Here is a 21,974-nt window from a genome sequence, read left to right as displayed (position 1 = left end):
TTTTTATTATTTAATTAGTTGTTAGTGGATCTGTGAATTAGTAAACCATTTTGAAAAGCCATTTATGCAAATAAAATGGCTAAAACATCCATATCTTTTCAATCAAAGATATTACCACCAGGCATAGACTCCCAAGGAAATCACTGGCAAAAAGAATGGTTTCATATATACCAACATACTTACAGCAGCACTTTTCATGGCACCAAAAAAACCAAACAATTAGGTGGCACGATCGATAGTGCTTTAGATCTGGAGACAAGAAAACCTAGGTTCACAGCTAGACTCAGACATTGTGCAATTCTGAGCAAATAACTTAAGCTGTGCCTCAGTATTCTCATCTGTAAAATGGGGATAAAAATAGCACTTAAAAATCCAAGGGTTGTGAAGATAAAAGATCATATTTATAAATCATTTTGCAAACATTATAAGGTAGCTAGATGGCATAGTGGATAGACTGCTGAGTCTTGAGTCTGGAAGACCTGAGTTCAAATCCAACCTCAGACATTTACTAGCTCTGTGACTCTAGGCAAGCCACTTATCCCTGTTTGCCTCCCTTTCCTCATCTGTAAAATGAGTTGGAGAAGAAAATGGCAAACCACTCCATTATCTTTGCCAAGAAAACCCCAAATGGGTCACAAAGAGTCAGACAAAACAAAAAAAAAAAACAGCTGAACAACAAACCCGCAAGCCCTAGACCACTATGTAAAAGCTAGTTGTTTATTGTTATTGCTAGTAGCCATAGTAGGAGTAGAAGTAGGAATAGGAGTAGTAGTTATCCCTCAAAAGGTAAATGCCAAATAAATTGTGGTGCATAAATAAAATGGAATATTATCATGCTGTAAGAAGCGACAGATGTGAAGAATAGAGCAAAGTACAGAAAGACTTACACGAACTGGTGCAAAGTGAAGTAAGCAAAGCCAAGAAAACAATAGATAATGATCTCAACAAAGGAAATAGAAAGAACAACCATCACAAGAAAATCAAATGAATGGTGCAAAATTGCAGAGAATAAGCTTGTCTCCCAAGAAGGTGCATGAAGAGAAAGCTCCCCCTACTCCTTTTCAGTCAGGGGTAGCAGGTGAGGTGGGGATTGCATAGCTTTGGGCCACTGAACATAGTGTCTTTTTTTTTAATTGATCCGTTTTTTTCTTTTTATTTTTTTTTCCTTTACCTCTTTTTCTTTTTTAAAAATTCTTTGTGATCAGTAGGCTTTAGGTAGCAGAGGCGAAGGAGCGACTCCCTCCTCTCCTGGGGTCCTCGTTTCCTCCCTCACCCTTCCTCCCTTGCTTGCTCCCTCCTTTCAGCAACCGTGGCCTCTGGGGTGGCTGCCTCGGTTAGGGTGATCGAGGTGTTCAACTACATGAAATTTCTCAAGTCCTCGACACCCGAGGAGGTGAAGAAACGCAAGAAGGCCGTGTTGTTCTGCCTGAGCGAGGATAAGAACATCGTGCTGGAGGAGGGCAAGGAGATCCTCGTGGGTGACGTGAGGCAGACTGTGGATGACCCCCACACCACCTTTGTCAAGATGCTGCCAGACAAGGACTGCCCCTATGCCCTCTATGAGACTAGCTATGAGACCAAGGAGGGCAAGAAGGAGGACCTGGTGTTCACCTTCTGGGCCTCCGAGTGTGCCCCCTCAACACCAAAATGATCTATGCGAGCTCCAAGGACGCCATCAAGAAGAAACTGACAGGAATCAAACACGAATTACAAGCCAACTGTTATGAGGAAGTGAAGGACCGCAGTATCCTGGCCGAGAAACTGGGGGGCAATGCCATGATTACCCTGGAGGGAAAGCACCTGTGAGTCTCCCACCTCCGCCCCCCCAGGTGGGGCTGCCCAAGCCCAGTGGGGGAGTAGGCTGCTCCCTTCCTGCCAGACCCGAGGGGCTGGGGGGCATCCTAGCAGGGGCAGGACAATCCTTTCACCCATTTGCCAAGCTACCCCAGACCCCTGACCTCCCTCACTTCACCCGGATGGCTCTGGCCTTCCCAAACCACTTTTGATATTTTCATTCCCCTCGATTTGTAGCAGCCCAAGGCTCCCCCTGACTCCCAGATAGCGGGGAGGCCAGTATTTTTTTAACTGACACTCCCAGTTTTCCGCCTTCCCGGGTGCTGCTAACGTCTAACCGCAATAGTGGCTTTGTGCTTGTTGTTTAGTTTTGTGTGTAAATGGAATGTTGTGGAAACCCCTCCCCACTCCCCACCCCTCTCAGCCGGCTCCCCTTCCACCCTCCCCCCAGTTGCTCATGTGGCCAGTAAAAGGAAAGTTCAGTTTTTAAAAACATAAAGAAAAGGTGAGCTGCTAAAAAAAAAATTCTTTGTGAAAAGGGATGAAAAATAGAAAAGGAAAAGGATGAGGAGAAATTTAAGCAATATGAAAACAAAAGTTATCGGTAAGAATCTAGAAAAAGCAAAAAAGAAGCATCCCAGCAATAAAATCTCAAAGTAGCTTAGGAACAAAAAAAAATTACCACTGAATCCCAGTTATACAACACGTGATCATTACGACTCACAATACCTGTCAATGTAAACAGGCTTTGGGACAATGCTTCTTAAGTCGTATTCCTTCTTCATAGGAATTAAAAGATTCTATTAATAACTAGTTTTAATTCAGTCAGGAATAGCAGGAAATGTTATGTATTACTAAATAAGTACTATCCTTCTTATTCCTTTCTATAAAATCACTTTGCAAACTGTCATATTTGAAGAGGATATAAATAGGATATGGAAAGGTTATTCACAGCTCTTTTCTTTTTCACGTGAACTGACTGCTGATTGTCATTCCTGGGCAAAAAAAAAAATATTACAGCTACGTCATAAAGTTTTTCCAGAATGTGCCAATTATGAAACAGGTCTCAAGCGATGCTGTGCACAGAAAGGATGAGCAAAGGTTCAGTCATCACCACCTACTCTTTCTGGAAGGACATTTAAAGGGAAATAGCTTACGTTGGGGAAATTTCACCTCTGTGCCTTGTAAATTAGCCTGGGGATTCCCAGTCAGTGAGGACAGCTATTATCTTTGTGAAATTCATTTAAATGACCATTGTGTAATGTGAAATGTAATAAGTGCCCAAATAATAGCAATCACCAAGGGGCCCTAAGGAGAATCCAGAATCCAATTCTTTATCCCATTTAATTGCTCTAAGATTCCACTATCAGCTCTCACCTTTTCTAATGAGACCCTAGGACTATTTGAGCCAATATAATAATGAAGGGTACCTATTTCACTGTTGAAATATATGCCCCCTTCTCCTTAATAAAAGTAAAAGAAACAGAAAAAGGAAATTCACCCTCACTGAATACAGATTAAAAAAATATTTCTGTCCTTATATGGAGGATACTTTCTGGACATCTTCCCCTCCACAACAGAAAAATTTTATTGATACAGATAAGGTTTTGCTTTGTGAGACCCTTTCTACCCTGATGAGATGGACATGCCACACTATAATAAACTGTGTGAGGGCAAATCACATAATTTTCTGTTAGATTAAAAAAATCCAGATTGGAGAATAAAGTATATTTATACTTCTCCATACCACCAAAGACCCTAAATGGTATTTCTTCTGAAGAAACAGAGTGAAGGCTGGTTACAAAATGGAGCTGGTTTAGTGTGAGAATCAAGAGAACCAATTGGATTAACACTGATTCCAATCATGTGCTGCCACATGTATTATTCATAAAATGCAGATGGATGCGAATAAGCAGCATCTCTCACTTCTGGGAAAAGAAAGACCTCTAAACCCAATCACCTCCCAATTTTACTGAAACTCACTACCACTACCCCCATTTGGAAAATCCATCATCTTTCAACCAATTAGAAATCAAATGACCTAATCTTGTATAGTGGTTTATACCTTGTTCATTGTTTTCTTTTAATGCATAAAAATGTCTCCCCCTGTGTTTGGCGTCCAGTGCCAAGCTGAGGATTGGCCATGATTTGTTACACAGTTGACACGCTTTGTTTGATAAATTGGTACACTCAGAAAGTGAAATATTTGTTGCCTCATTTAGTTCAAATTTCACCTGTTACACCCTACTAGGACAAGGACAACTGTTTCTTTGGCTGAATTCTATTTTTACATGAATCCTAGTGAGTAAAAATGAACAAGAGAGATTAAACACTAAAAAGTTTTTAAGAGAAGGAAACAGGGAATACTACACTAAGAAATTCAAAGAAACTAAGATTTTTTTAATCAATTAACCCAGTTTGAATTATATGCTGACACTTGTTTTGCTCTCTCTCATGAACAAACCAAAATGTTTGTTTGAATATATTTAACTAAAAGAACCAAATCTCTAGCTGTGTGTGTTTGTTTTTTTCCTACTATATGTCACATTGTCTGGTCTCAAGTAGAAAAAAATTAAAATAAGAATTTGTTTCCTTAATTTGTGCTATTGTAATCTGATTGGCAGGCAATCTAGGAAGTACACAGTAAAAAAAATCTTAGGCACGTTCAGTTATATCTTAATACTCACAGTCTTTTTGATGCCACCTTACTGTGTGTAAATATATTCCACAGTAATGGAAAAGGAATTCATGTCCTGATTGAAAAACTCTACCTTGTAGTAAGGGCATCAGGTTCTTGCCATCAATCACTCTGAAATTTAAAAAAAAAGAAGAGAATGAAAATGAAGAATATCCTAGGTGATGCATAGTAAATTCAATGATCTAATATATCCCATCATCTCAAAAATGTTAAAGAATCATGGTTTTCTCACCTTAAATATTTTAATACAATCATTATTATATACCTAATGCCTTTTAATATCTCCAAGCAAGATATGTATTCTCTGAATTTTAAGGGTCCTTGGAAGGCAAGTTCAATCCATACAGAAATTTGAATGCCTTTTACAACATTCCTGGGGAGTAGTCATCAAACCTCAACTTTAAGGATGGGAAACTCAATATTGGAGTACATATGATTTTTTTAAAGCATACAAATTATCAGCTGGGGATAAGAATTAGAATTTTCTATCCAAATCACATCATTCTTTACCCCAAAAAATGTATTTCATAATTTTAATTGAAAATGAAGTATACTTTATTTTTCTTTTGAATATGATATATAATTGTATTTCTACTGGCACAATCTTGCCCATAGAATTACTTGAAAGTAATCAAGGTAACCTGAAAGTCAATATTTTTTGAGTTTTGAAAGCAGTGCAAGTTTGAAAATAATATTCTTACCATTACCAAAGCTATTTTCATGAGCTATTTAGAATGACCAAACTTTCTGTCTTACTTTACAGCAAACAGACTTAGCTTTGTTGTAGAATTAAAACAGGAGTATATGTTATACCTTCGTAGGTATAACAAGAGACCAAGATTCTTAAATCTTATATTTGTACAGCATAGACCATGTGAAAGTATAAAATAAAAAGTCACATTCAATAGCTATTTAATTTTCTACCACATATATATATATGTGTGTGCATGTATACACACAAATATTTATACACATGCATCTTCATATTTTATAGATATGGTCTCAAATATTATATAAGCTGAAAAATAAATTTAAATAGTAAATTATCAAAAATTTGTATACCTGTCTTGTGGCAACATTGCTCCAGCAACATAAGTCAATGTTGGGTAAATATCCATGAGACTTGTAGGGTCATTAATCACTCCACCAGCCGGAAGGATAGTTGGCCATCGAAATATTCCTGGCACTCGAATTCCCCCTTCCCAGCCTCCCATTCCTCTGCCTCCTAAAGTCCAAAACAAGTAGTACAAATAATCAGTACAAATCAATCAATTTTACGTACGAAGATTTACTGAAGCAAAAATCAAGTAATTTCTTGATAATATACTATGTCCCAACATTTTCCTAGGAAGTATGGAGACTACAAAGAAATATAAGACAAATTCTGTCTTAAGAACCTCATCATCTAGTTGGCAAGGTAAGGTATATGAAAAACCTCAAGATTTTTAATGAGTAGCACAAAAAGCCCACTGAAATTGTCATAGGATTATACACAGTTAAATTAGAAAGTCAATGACTTAGAAAGTTATTATAAATTCAGAGATCCATGTGGACTGTAGTATTCTAGGACATCTTAATGGAGGGAAAAAAGATCTGTAGTAGTTTGTGAGATAGAGAGAATAGGGAAAGTGTTTCAAATTTTTTGAAAAAGAGGTGAGAGATGGAAATAGCCAAAAAATAGCAACAAGATATCACAAGCTGTGCTTGGGGGATAAGTAGTAGATAATTTTAACTGGAGCTAAGGATTCACGTACGAGAATAGTAGGCATTATCTATAAAAATGGGCTCTTTTGTAGGCTACAGAATCTAGATCCCATAGCCAACAGGGAACTATTTAGCAGGGGACTGATATTATCAAAACAAGGGTTCAAAAAATGTTTTCAAAATTAGAAAACTAGGCTTGCAGAATACAAAGGTTGTTCTCATGCCAAACATTATAGCCAAATCTGGATCAAAACAAATTCTCACAAGGAAATTCCTAAATAAAATTGGCTTATTTGTATCAAAATTTAGACTATATAGATAAAATAATTATGATCAATAATTAATGATGATTTATTGAATACCTCTTCTATGAAAATGCTATTAGAAATGGTCTGACTAAAAGGAGCTCAATCTAATTGGAGAGAGAAGACATATACACAAATACACAAAGTAATTAAAAAACAGAATAAAAGTACTAAATTGTAAAATATAGACAGAAAACTCTCCAGCCTTGCAGATGGTTTTCAAAAATGAGAAGGCCAAGTGGGAGAGGGTACAGGAGGTGGGGGGTGGGGGAGCAAGCCAAGATGGTGGTGTAAAGGGAGGGACCCACCTAAACTCTCTCCCAAACCCCTGTAAAAAATGACTTTAAACAAATTCTAGAACAGCAGAATCCGCAAAAAGACAGAGTGAAACAAATTTCCAGCCCAAGACAACCAGGCTGCACCAGCACTGACCAGATCCCAGAAAACCTGGAGCAGGCCTCAGAGACTGAATCCCTGGCATCTGTGGTGGTTTCCAGACTTCACAACACACCAATGCCAAAGACATCTTAGAAAGTCAGTAGGAAAGGTCTGAGAGACCTGGGTGAGAGAGGAATGCAGTTCAGCCCACTCCCAGCACAGCCTGGCCCCAGTAGGCAAGTGACAGGCCTTGAAAGTGACTAAATCAGCAGTGGTAGTGGTGGCAACACCAGTGGCAGCAGCTGCTTCTGGAGCTCTCAGTCCAAAGACAGTAAGAGGATAGAACAACTGGTCATAAGGAAATTAGAGGGGTCTCTTTACTATCACTGAGGCAGGACTCTGTTTCTTTGCTCACTTGCATCTGGGTGGCAGTCCTGAGGCAAGGAGGAGCACTGGCATGGCAGACCTTGTGATAGCAGTGGAGAGGGAACCCTCCTCACAGTTTCAGGGAACAGTTCCCAGTCACTCACAGACCAGAGCACAGGCCAGGGGAGGAGTAAACACCCCTCCTTAGGTCATACCACCTTGCAAGGACTGAAAACTTACAAGTTCCTAGAAGTATCTCTGAAAACAGATGGACAAAATCCTCAAAGCTTTGAACAATATGCCCTCCACACAAGAAGCAGAGCCCTACCTTAACAAAAAGTTAAAAGATCAAATAATAGACTGGGAAAATAAGTGAACGACAGAAAGAAAAAAAACTCAGACTATGGAAACTTACTTTGGTGACAAGGAGGAACAAAATATGCACTCAGAAGAAGACAATAAAATCAAAGCTCCTTCATCCAAGAAAAATATGAATTGGTCACAGGTCATGGAAGAGCTCAAAAAGGATTTTGAAAATCAAGTAAGATAAGAGGAGGATAAATTAGGAAGAGACATGAAAGTGATGCAAGAAAATCATTAAAAACGAGTCAGCTTGCTAAAGAAAACCCAAAGAAATAGTGAAGAAAATAACACCTTAAAAAATAGACTAACCCAAATGGTAAAAGTGGTACAAAAGCCAATGAGGAGAAGAATGCCTGAAAAAGCAGAACCAGCCAAATGGAGGTCCAAAATCTCACTGAAGAAAATAATGCCTTAAAAATTAGAATGGAGCAAATAGATGCTAAGGACTCTATGAGAAATCAAGAAATTATAAAACAAAACCAAAAGAATGACAAAATAGAAGACAAGGTGAAATATCTCATTGGATAAACAACTGACCTGAAAAATTGATCTAGGAAAGATAATTTAAAAATTATTGATTTGCTTGAAAGCCACGATCAGAAAAAGAGCCTAGACATCATCTTTCAAGAAATTATCAAGGAAAACTTCCCTGACATCCTAGAACCAGAGGATAAAATAGAAATTGAAAGAATCCAGCAATCACCTCCTGAAAGAGATCCCAAAAGGAAAACTCCTAGAAATATTGTAGCCAAATTCCAGAGTTCCCAGGTCCAGGAGCAAATATTGCAAGCAGCCAGAAAGAAACAATTCGAGTATTGTGGAAACACAATCAGAATAACACAAGACTTAGCAACTTCTACTATAAGGGATCAAAGGGCTTGGAATATTATATTCCAGAGGTCAAAGGAGCTAGGATTAAAACCAAGAATCACCTACCCAGCAAAACTAAGTATAATTGATATTCAATAAGGTAGAGGAATTGAATGCATTCTTGAGAAAAGACCAGAGCTAAATAGAAAATTTGACTTTCAAATACAAAAGACAAGAGAAGCATGAAAGGGTAAACAGAAAAGAGAAATCATAAAGGACTTATTAAAGTTGAACTATTTACATTCCTACATGGAAAGATGATATTTGTAACCATGAGACTTTTCTCATTATTAGGGTAGTTGGAGGGAATATATACATATATACATATGCATATATACATATATATATATATAATATATATTATAGGTAGATAGATAGACAGATAGAGGGCACAGGGTGAGTTGAATATAAAGGGATGGTATCTAAAAAATAAAATTAAGGAGAGAGGAAGATACTGGGAGAAGGAGAAAGGAAGATGTAGAATGTGGTAAATTGTCTCATATAAAAGACAAATGAAAAAGCTTTTAAAGTGGAGGGGAAGAAGAAGGAAGTGAGAAGGAATGAGTGAACCTTACTCTTATCAGAATTGTCTTAAGGAGGGAATAATATGCACACTCAATTTGGAATGGAAATCTAGCTTACCCTATAGGAAAGTAGGGGGGGAAAGTTAAGGCGGAGAGGGTTCATTGGCAGGAGAGCAGATTGGGGGAGGGGGTAATCAGAAGCAAACACTTTTGAGGAGGGATGGGGTGAAAGGAGAGAACAGAATAAATGGGGGGTGGGATAGGATAGAGGGAAATATAGTTAGTCTTTCAGAACATGACTATTGTGGAAGCATTTTTCATGACTACACATGTATAACCGGTATTGGATTGCTTGTCTTCTCAATGAGGGTGGATAGGAGTGGAGAAAGGGAGAAAATTTGGAAGTTTTAAAAATGAATGTTGAATATTGTTTTTACATATAACTGGGAAATAAGATACATAGTCAATGGGGTATAGAAATCTATTTTACCCTCCAGGAAAATAGAAAGGAAAGGGGATAAGAGAAGGGTGAGGGGTGATAAAAGGGAGGGCAGATTGGGAGAAGGGGTAATGAGAAACAAAACACTTTTGAGGAGGATGAAAGGAGAGAGAGAATAGAATAAATGGGGGTAGGGGGAATAGGATAGAGGGAAATACCATTAGCAATAGTTACTGTGAAAAAAATTTGAAGGAAGTTTCTCTGATAAAGGCCTCATTTCTCTAACATGTAGAGAACTGTATCAAATTTATAAAAATAAGAGCCATTCCCCAATCAATAAATTATCAAAAGATATAAGAAGTTTTCAAATGAAGTATTTATAGCCATATGAAAAAAATATTCTAACTCACTACTGAATGGAGAAATGCAAATTAAAACAATTGTGAGGTACTACCTCATACCTATTAGATTGGCTAATTAAGACAGAAAAAGTAAATGACAAGTGTTGGAGGGGATGTGGGAAATTTGAGATATTAATATACTGTTGTTGGAGTTGTGAACTGATTAAACCATTTTATAGAGTAATTTGGAACTATGCCTAAAAGGCTATAAAACCATGCATACCCTTTGACATAGCAATACCACTACTAGGTCTATATCCCAAAAGAGATAAAAAGAAAACAAAAAGTAAAAGGACCTATGTGTACAAAAATACGTATAGCAGCTCTTTTCTGGGGGTAAAGAATTAAAAATTGAGGGAATGCACATCAATTGGGGAATGTTTGAATAAGCTGTATGTAATTATGATGGAATACTAATGTACTAAAAGAAATGATGAGCAGGATGCTCTCAGAAAAACCTGGAAAGACTTACATAGGTTGATGCAAACTGAAATGTACTGGATACAAAGTAATAACAATACTGTAAAATGATCAGCTGTGAATGACTTAGCTATTCTCAGCAATAGAAAGATCCATGACAACTCTGAAAGACTTAGGATGAAAAAATGCTATCCATCTCTAGAGAAAGAAATGATGGTACCTGAATATGGATTGAAGCAACTTTTTTCACTTTATTTTTCTTGAGGTTTTTTTTTTGGTCTATGTTTTCTTTCATAACATGACTATTATGGGTATGTTTTGCTTGACTGAACATATACAGCCTATATGGAATTGCTTGCCTTCTCAACAACGGGGAATGGGGAGGGAGGAAGGAAGAATATTTAGAACTCAAAGTTTTAAAAACAAATGTTAAAAATTGTAACTGAGGAAAAATTGAATACTAAGAAAATACAAAAAAAATTAATCAGAATGCCCTTAGAGAAGATGTTTGGATCAATGCACATTTATATAAACCACTTATGTCCTACTTTGGTCATATGTATGTGTACATATATGTATATGTATACTGAAAATGCGTATGTACATGAATGCACATGGGGTATGTGCATATGTATTATATGTTCATGTATATCCACGTATATGTGAATTGTTTTTTGTGGATATTGATGTGTATATATGGAGACAGAGAAAGGGGAGAAAGAGAGATAGAAAAGGAATACGTGTGCATACGTGCATGCGTTGTGTGTGTGTGTGTGTGTGTGTGTGTGTAAAACAACCCCAAAAATCTCCTCATTCTAAATATTCCAGGACAAGTTTCTCTGGATCATTATTTAATAATATACCATATACATATTGCTGGGAACTGTTTGAGAGACAAACTAAAGCGATAGAATTTAATTTTCAAATCATGATAAAACAATTGCTAAATCAAAAGAAACAAAGCCCACTTTGAGACTGAGGAAGCTATATCTTTATCCTATTCATTCTCCCATGTACAGAAAGTGATTTAAGTTCTTTTTTTTGGGAATTGTGGTTGCAGCCAGCTGAGGAGTCACACATGAGAGTGTTCTATTAGTTTAGAGTTCTACCTTTTTTTACCCAAAATATGATTCGTTTTCCAACTTCGTCATCAATATTAGCTTTAAATTGTTTTTTAATTATTACTAGGGTATTATAAAACAATATGGTGCCGGTCCTTGAAGGCAATTCCAAGATGAGGATTTTTATAGGTATTGTTGTAATATGGCTAAATAAATGATTCTATGTTTGCTTTAAAAAAAAAGTCATGTTACTCTGTAGTTATGCCTTACATAGTTCCCCACTTATAAAATCCTTAAAGAAAAAAAATCCAGAAGCAATTTTATCATTGTGGGAATTGATGGTATGAAACTCCTTCTACCGATGTAGATCAGCAATTGATCTCTAACTTTAGCCCTATGACTTTAAGTCACTGGTCCATGGTCAAGGATTTGAACCCAGATGTTCTTGATTTCAAGGCCAGTCATTTATCAGCTGTGGTATGCTGCATTTCAATTTGTTTATCTATTTAGAATTGAGAAAAGAGTTTTTTGCATACTTCCATGAATTATGCTTCCAATTACTCTCAGGACTAGAAAACTTTGAGAATATTTCATATATATGTATGTACCCACATTTTCATAAGTACGTATTTTACTTAACAAATATTTTACCTTTACATTTTCTCATTTTAAACCTTTCAGATAGAATAAGAACACATTTGAGTATTAATGTTTATAGTTAAAGATATTAAGCACCTCAATTTTCAAAACAAAACACTTCAATGCAATATTATTACCACCTTTGTAGATTCCATTCCAACCACCAAGCTGGGATTTTCCTTCCTGATACTCCAAACGACCTCCATGGTCAGAAGTAAAATATATAAGTGTTTCATTTCTCAAACATTCTTTGTCGATAACATCAAGAATTTTGCCTGTAATAAGGACCGATGAATCAAGACAATGTGGATTATTATCCTTTTTTTAATGAAACAACTTAATCTCATTAAAAAAAACTATAATATAGATCAGGCAGGTATACATATTAATTAAAAGAAGCCCATGATAGTTTAAGTATACCTTGTTTAATAAAAACTCATTAACAGAACTTGAAACTTAAAAAATTCCTAAGTTCACTCCAAGAAAAGAAGAATCTCTACATTTATAAAATCAGGACACTCAAAGGTCATCAAGTTAACAAACATTTATTAAATGTTTACTACATTCCAGATATTGTGCTAAGGTACAGTGCTATCTTGAGCCTGACATATGATTTGTAGGCTATCCTTACTCTCTCTGCGTGATAGTCTGATGGTAATTAATAATTTGCTAGTCTCAGCAGTAAAAATGTTTTGAAGTGTTGTCAGCTTCCAACAAGGTCAACAGGCATAGAAAGAAAGAAAGAAAGAAAGAAAGAAAGAAAGAAAGAAAGTGTTTGGTAAGGTACAAACATAAACATACACATCCATTCCAATTAACTGACTATCAGATACTAGTCAGACAAGAGAAAACATTAAAATTAGTTCCCATTGCTAAAGATAAATGAAGGATTTAGCTCTAACAATCTAAAGAGATGAGCTGAAATAACAAGTTTATTTCAAAGTTCTGTTAAATTTCCTCTTAATAAATATGGGAGACTAGTATAAAAGGACATTCAATGAAGTAACTAGAAACAAATGAACAGTATACATGGTGATCTTGTTTTTAAAATTTGGAACAAAACTGTGATATGATTATCATAGGGAAATTTCGATGAAGAACTCCCTCAACAAATGCAAGTTTGTACTTTCTCTACAAGTGTTAGAGAGTTGCCAACATTACTGCAATGGAGACAACTTTGAATGGCAACAAAACCCAGATTTAAAAAAAAAGCAATTGACAAAGGAAGGAGTCTTAGGGCCTATCTAATCCAACCCCCGTATTGTACAGATGAGAAAACTGAAACCTTAAAGTTCCTTGTGTATAAAATTAGGAGTTGGACAAGATGGCTTTAAAGGTCCTTTTTATCTCTAAATCAATAAAGTAATAACCTAGAAAGTTTTAATAACTTTGTCAAGATCACATAGGTATTAAATAGGAGGATTGAAACTGTAGTCTTCTGAGTCCAAACCCAGCAAACTTCCACTCTACCACATTACCTACATACCTACCAAGGTAGAGTATTAATCAGGAAGGAGAAAACATAACAAGTTAATAAGGTAGATAGCAAACCAACTGAGAACAGAGATCACAGGGTATTACATAGGCTAGTGCCAACATGTTTAACCTGTTCCCTTCACTTCTTCTTCTGGCATATATAAGGAAGCAGAAAGTTGGAAAAAGAAAATAGAGACTTTTTGCTGATTATCCTGGAGAGACTGGATAGCAAGTAAGCCCTTGCTAAGGGAGGTAAAGCTGCTGACTACAGAAAAAAAAAATTCTCTATGGGAGCTGATACCATGTAGAACCAGAGAAGACTTGGGAAGTCTGACTTCAGATTCTAAACTGAGAAAAGTTTGCTAGTTACCTTTGTAATGTTATCACTCTCTAATTAGAGACTGAAAGGAATTGTTTTTGTTAATAATAGAAAAAGGGTATTTATACTTTTTATACTTATTTATTATTTTATACTTATTTATTTATTTATATTATTTATACTTAGATTTTTTTTTCTTTCTAAGCGTTTTACCTGTGTTCTTTAATTTGACTACAATTAACTAGTGGAAAACTTCTATTTGGAAGAAAAACCAACAAAAATATATGAGTAAAAGTTTTTTTAGTTAAGCATAAGAACAATGAAGTCACAAACCTGATACCACTACTCCCATACCTTGTCTGATTCACTAATTTCAGATGAAAGAAATAAGAATAAATACAAACTTTATAACATAAAGTGAGACTAGTAATGAGGAAAAAACAGAATAATAGAGGGATAGAAAAAGTCATATCCCTTCTTTGAGCCACAGTTTCCTCATCTGTTAATTGAGAGCATTGGAAAAGATGAAGATGATCTCAAGGATGCCTAGCAACTTTAAATGCCATGATCCAATGACTAGATATTACCAATGAAAGATGTCTGAAAAGACACTAAAATTTCTATCTCTGGTGCTTATTGTGTCTTCTTAGAAGAGTCCTTTCATATCTCTTTCACATGGGAAACCTTGTGTGACCTGGGAAAAGTCAGAGAGTATGAATGACATGAATAGGATATAATCTGTCTGCCTGGAGGGAGTATCCACTTCAATGAGATCATGAGTCATCTAACATATAGAATGAGTTTACTATTTCCTAAAGTGATACTTACCTACCATCCAATCCATTTCTTCTACATTATCCCCATATAGTCCATATTTACTACGCCCAACAAACTTCTCTTTAGTTATAAGTGGAATGTGCACATGAAGAAAGGACACAAAGAGAAGAAAGGGCCCATGCTTGTACCTAAAGAAAAAAAAATTAAATTCACCTCACTCTCTAGAAAAGCATATTTGACATTTAAAGAAGCTGCAGTGAAATGGGAAATCATAGCGTATTCTTTGAAAGTTTTACTGAAGGCTGACTGAAAGAGTGGATACATTTTTAAATAAATATAGCAAGGACATTTGTCTTAAAGAGAAATGTAAAAAAAAAAAAGGTTGATACTAGAAAAAGTCCTGACTCTACCATTTATTCTTCACTGGTTTGTCAATGTCCTTAAAACATGGTGCTAGAATTGAACAAACATTTACTTGAGAAATGTCATGGTATTTCAACAAACCATTCATTTCGGAGTCAATAAGATCTGCCCTTAACACTTAGTAGTTGTGTGACTAAGAACAAATAATTTAACTCATTCTTATTTTCTTCATCTGAAAAGTGAGGATAAAAAGAATTACTGTTCCTACCTCAGAGCATTGTTGTTGGAAGACGAAAATGAGATTAGGCGTTAAAAGCACTATACAAGTGCCAGCTATTATTATTATTATATTAGCTTATTTTCCCTTGGAAAACTCAGCATGACACTCTAGCCTAGCTCATGGGATCCTAGAGGTAGAAAGGAACCTTAAGGTGATTCAAACTCTTATATAAACATTAATCACCACTATAGTATTCATTAAAAAATCCAAATGCCCCTTAAATACCTTCAGTGATAGAGAAATATTTAATTAGAGCTTATAAGTTTGAACATAACCCAAGTTTTAGGACATCCCATCTTATATTGAGCCAAAATATGTTTCTTTGTGATTTTCACCCATCAATCCTAATCACGATATCTGGGAAAAAGAGAATAAATCTAACCATTTTTCTAAATGACAGCTCTTCAGATACTACAGCAGAAAAAGCCCTGAAGACTTGAGAGAGAACACCTGAAGACTATCCAAATCTGGAAGAAAATTTGAAAATTATATTTTAAAACTCATCATTCTTTGACTCATCAATGCAATTTGACATTTATATATTCCAAAAGGGTCAAAGACCAGGCAAAATATGGACTTTCAATAAAATAGAGGACTTTCAAGCTTTCTCAGTGAAAAGACCAGAACTGAATAGAAAATTTGACTTTCAAACACAAGAATCAAGAGAAGCATGAAAAGGTAATCAAGAAACGGAAATTGCAAGGGACTTACTAAAGTTGAACTGTTTTGTTTACATTCCTACATGGAAAGATGATGAGTATGATTCATGAGACCTCAGTATTAGGGTAGTTGAAGGGAATATGCATATATATATATATATGTATATATATATATGTTTATGTATATATATAAGTGAATGTGTATGTATGTATGTATCTATGTGTATATGTATGTATGTGTATGTATGTGCATATATATATATATGTAAAAGAGAGAGAGCAGACACAGGGTGAGTTGAGGTTGAAGGGAAGATAGCTAAAAGAAATAAAATGAAATTAAGGGATGAGAAAGTAACATACTGAGAGAGGGAGATAGGGAGAGATAGAATGGGGTGGATTATCTCGCATAAAGATGGCAAGAGGAAGCAGTTCTATGGGAGGAAGGGAGAGGGCAGGTGAGGGGGGAATGAGTGAACCTTGCTGTCATCAGATTTGGCCTGAGGGGGAATACCATACATACTCAGTTGGGTATCTTACCCCACAGGAAAGAAGAGGGAGGAAGATAAAAAAAAAAAAATAAAAGGCGGGGGGATGATGGAGTGGAGGGCAGATGGGGGTGGAGGTAATCAAAACAAACACTTTGGAAAGGGGACAGGGTCAAGGGAGAAAATTCAATAAAGCGGGATGGGTTGGGAAGGAGCAAAATGTAGTTAGCCTTTCACAACATGAGTATTGTGGAAGGGTTATACATAATAATACATGTGTGGCCTAGGTTGAATTGCTCAACTTCCTAGGGAGGGTGGATGGGAAGGGAAGAGGGAAGGGAATTTGGAACTCAAAGTTTTAAAATCAGATGTTCAAAAACAAAAAAAGTTTTTGTATGCAACTAAAAAATAAGATACACAGGCAATGGGGCGTAGAAATTTATCTTGCCCTACAAGAAAGGAAGGGAAAAGGGGATGAGAGGGGAGGGGGGTGATAGAGGGGAGGGCTGACTGGGGAACAGGGCAACCAGAATATAAGCCATCTTGGAGTGGGGGGGGAGGGCAGAAATGGGGAGAAAATTTGTAATTCAAACTGTTGTGAAAATCAATGCTGAAAACCAAATATGTTAAATAAATAAATTGCATTTAAAAAAAAAAAAAAGGACCACAGTGAAAAAAAAAAAAAAAAGGGTCAAAGACCCAGGAAAAATTCACACACATACACATACACATATATCAGCACTTTTCCCAATAATAAAAAGCTGGTGGCTGGTTCTTCTAATAGAAAAATGGCTCAAAAAAATTGTGGTGCAATAATATCATTAATGTTAACTATTACACATGTCATTGTGCTATAAGAAATTGTGAATATGAAGAAATCAGAAAAACTTAGGAAGACACATGAATTGATTTAGAGCAACATAAATATGAGCAAGAGAAAAATTTACGTGATGAGCACAATAATAAAAAGAAAACCAGCTTGAAAGACTTGATGACTTTGATGCAGTCAGCAATGATTACTTCAGAGGAAATGAGGATTGACAGTGGACATAGCATGAAACACACATTTCAGACATGACCAATATATGTTTCCTCAGATCACAGATTTAGAACGCTCCTTAGGTGACATCATGTCCACATCCCTCATAACTAGAGATGTTAAATCACTTGTCTAAAGCCAGATTTGAACCCAAGTCCTTTAACTTCACAGGCAGGGCCTTTTCCAGTGTACTATGCTGCCTTCTAGTAAAATATTATTTTCTTTTGTTTTTGTATGGCCTCAAAGGAATGTCAAATGTGACACAAATATATCAGAAAATTTTTTTCTAACCAAGGAGGCTGGTATGCTCTGAAACAGATATCTATTTTTAAATTATGAATGATAAGAAAATTGAAAATGTTAATTACTTTTCAATAAATGAAAGAGCCTCTTTCAAAATCAGAGAAGTCACTTTTTCTTCTTTCATGGGCTGTTGAATGATCTCATGATTTCTCATAAGGATGCAATTCCAACGACGAATGAATCCGTAACTAGAATACCAGGTGATGAAAAACAAGGAGGCCACAAGAGCAGTAATGATAACAACAGTCCATGGGACTTTGAACCATCCAGCAAATCTGGGAATTAGAAGTAAGAGAGGCACGAGGCCAAGAGCCACACTGGAAATCCAGAGCTTGATTCGGAGAGCTCTGTGTATCTCTGGTGTTTTTGTTGGCTGGCATTCATTTAGGAGACTAAAAGGCATCCCAAAAAAGTAATCAAATCCATGGTTTAGTGGATGATAACAGTGGTCATTTCTAGAGGCACAGCTTAAACCTTGATGCCATTTTCCTGGGGAAAAAAATAAGAATAAACAGTTATAAAAGAAAATTATTGTGTTTCTTTGGTCAAATATAAATTATAGTTTGGAAAAGAAATTCACAGAAAAAAATCACAGTTTACACTTTCTGAAGCATTTTACTCATAAAAACTGTCATGTGAGTTTAAGTGAAAGGATTTCTAGTGGTTCCTAATTTGTAAAGTGAAACTGAGGCAATTGAAGTTCAGAGATGCTAAGTAAAATCACAAAGCCAATAAGGGTCAAAGATGGAACACAAGATCAGATCTCCTGACTCAAACACTGTTTTTCTATCATACTAGAAGTGACGTACTCATAGTCACATAGCTAGAAAGTGTCATAATCAAGGCTCAAACTATTCATCACCTTCAATGCCATTTCTTCTTTTCTATATCATCAAATACTTGAGGATGGGGGCATGGTTAATAGAATGAAGTCTAGATTTTTAATTTCATTGTTGTAGTGAATTACAAATGTTGAGATCCCTCTACTGATGCGGACTAGTAATAACTTTATGATTTATCTTCTTAGAGAGGTTCCTGGGCCATTGAGAGATCACGTAATTTGCCCAAATAACTCACATTTCTAGATATCAGATGTAAAACCAGGTTCCTCTGACTACAAGGCTAGCTCTCTGTCTATGCCTGTATATGTCATGAAGTGTTAACCACTCAAATGCCAAGAAGGACACTTTGGGGATACTGCCAGTGGCCTCGACTTCATCACCAGTAGGACATAACAGTCCTTTGCTTCCTAGTCATCTTCTGAACCTTTAAAGGTCAAAAAGAAAAGAAACTGAATTGGTTTATAGAAGTAGAATTCTTGTGGTGAATCTCCAAATAATTTTCCTCTCTCAAATAATTTTTTAAAGTACAAATTTCATCTATATCTAGCTCATACCACCAACAGAAATTGTTAAATTTTTAGTGTGAGTAGTCACACCTTAAAAATTAACAAATGGTACAAGTCAAAGCTTTAATTATTGTTTTGTTGATGATCTAGACTTAAGAAAGTGGTGGATAAAACATCAAAATGCATATTAAACTTCAATATATGCTGTACTTACATTTTTCTCAGAAAGCTGATTATCAAACATTTGTCAACACACCCTTGTTATGCCTATGTGATTACTTTTTTGTTATCTATTTACATATGTTGCTTCTATCCTCCCCCTTCCACAATCATGTTTTGGCATGGATTGAATTTATAAGTTACAAGAAGGATTGTCAAATATACCTTTCAGGTTTTACTATATGGAAGATTGATAATATCTTTAAACTTACCACTATGCTGAATTTCATTAATTCAGATCCGACCTTATCATTACTTAACACTGCACTATTTCAACTGAAGTTTCCATATCTCCATGCTATATGAATGTTGAATTACAGTGGAAAGTATATCTTATGTTCATTCAAAACTGGCAACCCCAAACTGTACCTATCAATCCAGTCTTATAACCACGTTGCTGAAGCAGCTTGGCAAATGTGGTTTCGTTTGTTGGAAGACCTCCTGAACCACCAAGCCAAAGGATGGCACGATTCATATTGAAGGAAGAACTCATACCTGAAATACATGGTAAGGGAAGGATATATCATATTGCATTTCTTGACTGGCCCAGATTCCCCATGCAAATCAGAAAAGTTTTAAGTTAAAACAGACCTTTTACCATACCCTAAAGACCAACCGACAGGGATTCACCCTAATTACTTTTTTTTCTTTTTTACAAAATGTCACATATTTTTCCTTCTTTAAAGTGAGGGATTTTTGTCATATACCTGTAACTAACTGAGCTAACTGTATGGACAAAAATACTTGTAACTGATATGGTGTGGATCTGAACATGAGAGGACCTGTCTCAGTGTGGGGAATTCTCCTTCGTTAACATAAATCTATCTACATCTTGGGAAATAAGCTCCAGATAATTGCCTGAAGCACTTAGTGGTTAGATGAGTTGCTCAGAGTCACATAGTTGAAAAGTGTCAGAGCCAAGATTGGAAAGCATATCTTCTTAATTCCAGAACTCTGGCCACTACACATATTGTCTCTGCAATGCCTTCCATAATGTGGAAATAAGTTCTAAATGGTTGGATTTTATTTTTGTTAAGCTATATCTGCAGCATCACTTTATTCCCATTGTATGATGCAGAAGAAACTACATTTGTCAATATCAGATATTTATAGCTTGCACAAAGAATTTCTTGGTGCTTTTCTGGTTGATAACATATATTGGGCCATAAGAGGAGAGAAAAGGCTCAATCAACTCTCAGTTCTATGCCTATTAAGGCTGACTATGTATTATATCTCAATGAATCCAGATCTTATCTTTTTGTGACTTCAGAGAAATATGGAACATGCTTTAGTAGCCTGGGCATATAGACATGAAAGGCGTGAAAGCCCTCTCTTGGCCACCACCATCATATTTGTAAAATAAGCAACAGGGTGGCTGTATCTATGATTTCATTAGCATAAGGAACTCTCCCTACTAATGCAGATCAATGCTCTTTCTTCAGCTCGAAGTCTTAAGAGATTTAGGTGCCTACAAGAGGTTAAGAGTTTTGTCCACAGTCAGCCCACAGTCAAATGGAACTTGAACCTGACTCTCAGACAAACTCTCTATCCACTATGTCCTGATGCCTCCCATAGTAAGCAACATACTCCCAAACAATAGTTGATAAGCAGATGAAATACTAAAAAAAAACCCTATGTGATATGAAAATAAATTCCTTGTTACAGCACTAAAGAAGATAACATTATTTAACCCAGTGATTCAGCCATTACATATTTTCCTAGTAACAAGTGGAAAAAAAATAGAATATATCTATGTCCTGGAAGGACAATATCATAGGATATGACCTAGAAGGAAATTTAGATATCATCTAGTCCCAACTTTTCATTTTACAAATCAGAAACCTAAGACTCAAAGAAATTATAAGAGTTGTTCAAGGTCTTCAACGCAGTGTGTATCAACCTTCAGTCCAAATCCATATCTCACTCCAAGTCCAATGTTCTTTCTCTCATGCCCTATTGTGCTTTAATCAGATCCCAAGACAAGCAACACAATAGGATAGACTTCCATAAAATTGAATACCAAGAAATGTCTTATTTCTTCAGATTCTCACTTAACAATAAAAATAAATTATGAAATGCCTTGTCACAATAAAAGTTGACCCTTGAAGCAGGGAAAGTCAGTCAATCAACAAACATTTAAGTGCCTACTCTGTGCTAGGCACTGTGCTAAGCACTCGGGACACAAATGAAGGCAAAAGATAGTTCCTGATATCAAGATGCTTACAGTCTAATGGGATAGCAGGAGAAATATTCCTTGAATCTCAAGTAAGAACCACGTAGGCAATGCTATAAATGATGACTAGGGTCTCTTTAGTACCATATGGTATAGCGACAAGATGAATTAAATAGACCTTTTTTTGCTAGTCTGAGTATAAATACCATTTACGTTCATTTCTATGGGAAAATGTGTTATATTCCAAACTACTGATTTGCAATTGCACTTTTGGAACATCGTCCATTTATAAACTAGTGACTGGCTACCTTAGCATTTAATTATATAGAGGGCTGCTCCCTGTAGAAGAGTATGTGGTGCTGTGCTTTGTCCATGTAAATTATGCATGTGAACATGGACCTATCTAGATGTATCTGACAGGGAACCATGAATGCTATCTTTGAAGTCTTATTCTCTCCCCTTCTCTAAGGGAGCCTTTGATTTTATTCAGAAGAGGAGATTAACATCAGAGACTGGCCACTCTTCTATCAACAGAGAGAGGAAAGATACTGAGCTGGAACTATATCTATCT

At 36.0% G+C, this 21,974-nt stretch overlaps 1 protein-coding gene and 1 pseudogene across 1 annotated transcript in view; one reads left to right on the top strand and one right to left on the bottom strand.

The window, feature by feature from the left end:
• The window catches only part of LOC118838583 (arylsulfatase H-like), a 41,066-nt gene that overhangs the window by 816 nt on the left and 18,276 nt on the right, over positions 1 to 21,974 (bottom strand). Inside the window, exons 4-9 of the mRNA XM_036745927.1 lie at positions 19,600 to 19,725; positions 17,729 to 18,152; positions 14,586 to 14,722; positions 12,103 to 12,237; positions 5,555 to 5,717; positions 4,482 to 4,603 (exon numbers count right to left, since the gene is read on the bottom strand). Coding sequence (XP_036601822.1) covers positions 4,482 to 4,603; positions 5,555 to 5,717; positions 12,103 to 12,237; positions 14,586 to 14,722; positions 17,729 to 18,152; positions 19,600 to 19,725 — 1,107 coding nt within the window. The remainder of the gene's footprint in view (positions 1 to 4,481; positions 4,604 to 5,554; positions 5,718 to 12,102; positions 12,238 to 14,585; positions 14,723 to 17,728; positions 18,153 to 19,599; positions 19,726 to 21,974) is intronic.
• On the top strand, positions 1,346 to 1,806 carry LOC118838584 (annotated as a pseudogene).

The sequence above is a fragment of the Trichosurus vulpecula genome, chromosome 2 (genome assembly GCF_011100635.1).
Source record: "Trichosurus vulpecula isolate mTriVul1 chromosome 2, mTriVul1.pri, whole genome shotgun sequence".
In the NCBI taxonomy this organism is placed as follows: domain Eukaryota; kingdom Metazoa; phylum Chordata; class Mammalia; order Diprotodontia; family Phalangeridae; genus Trichosurus; species Trichosurus vulpecula.
The sequence above is the reverse complement of the archived record's forward strand: the minus strand, read 5'-3'. Positions and strand labels throughout refer to the sequence as shown.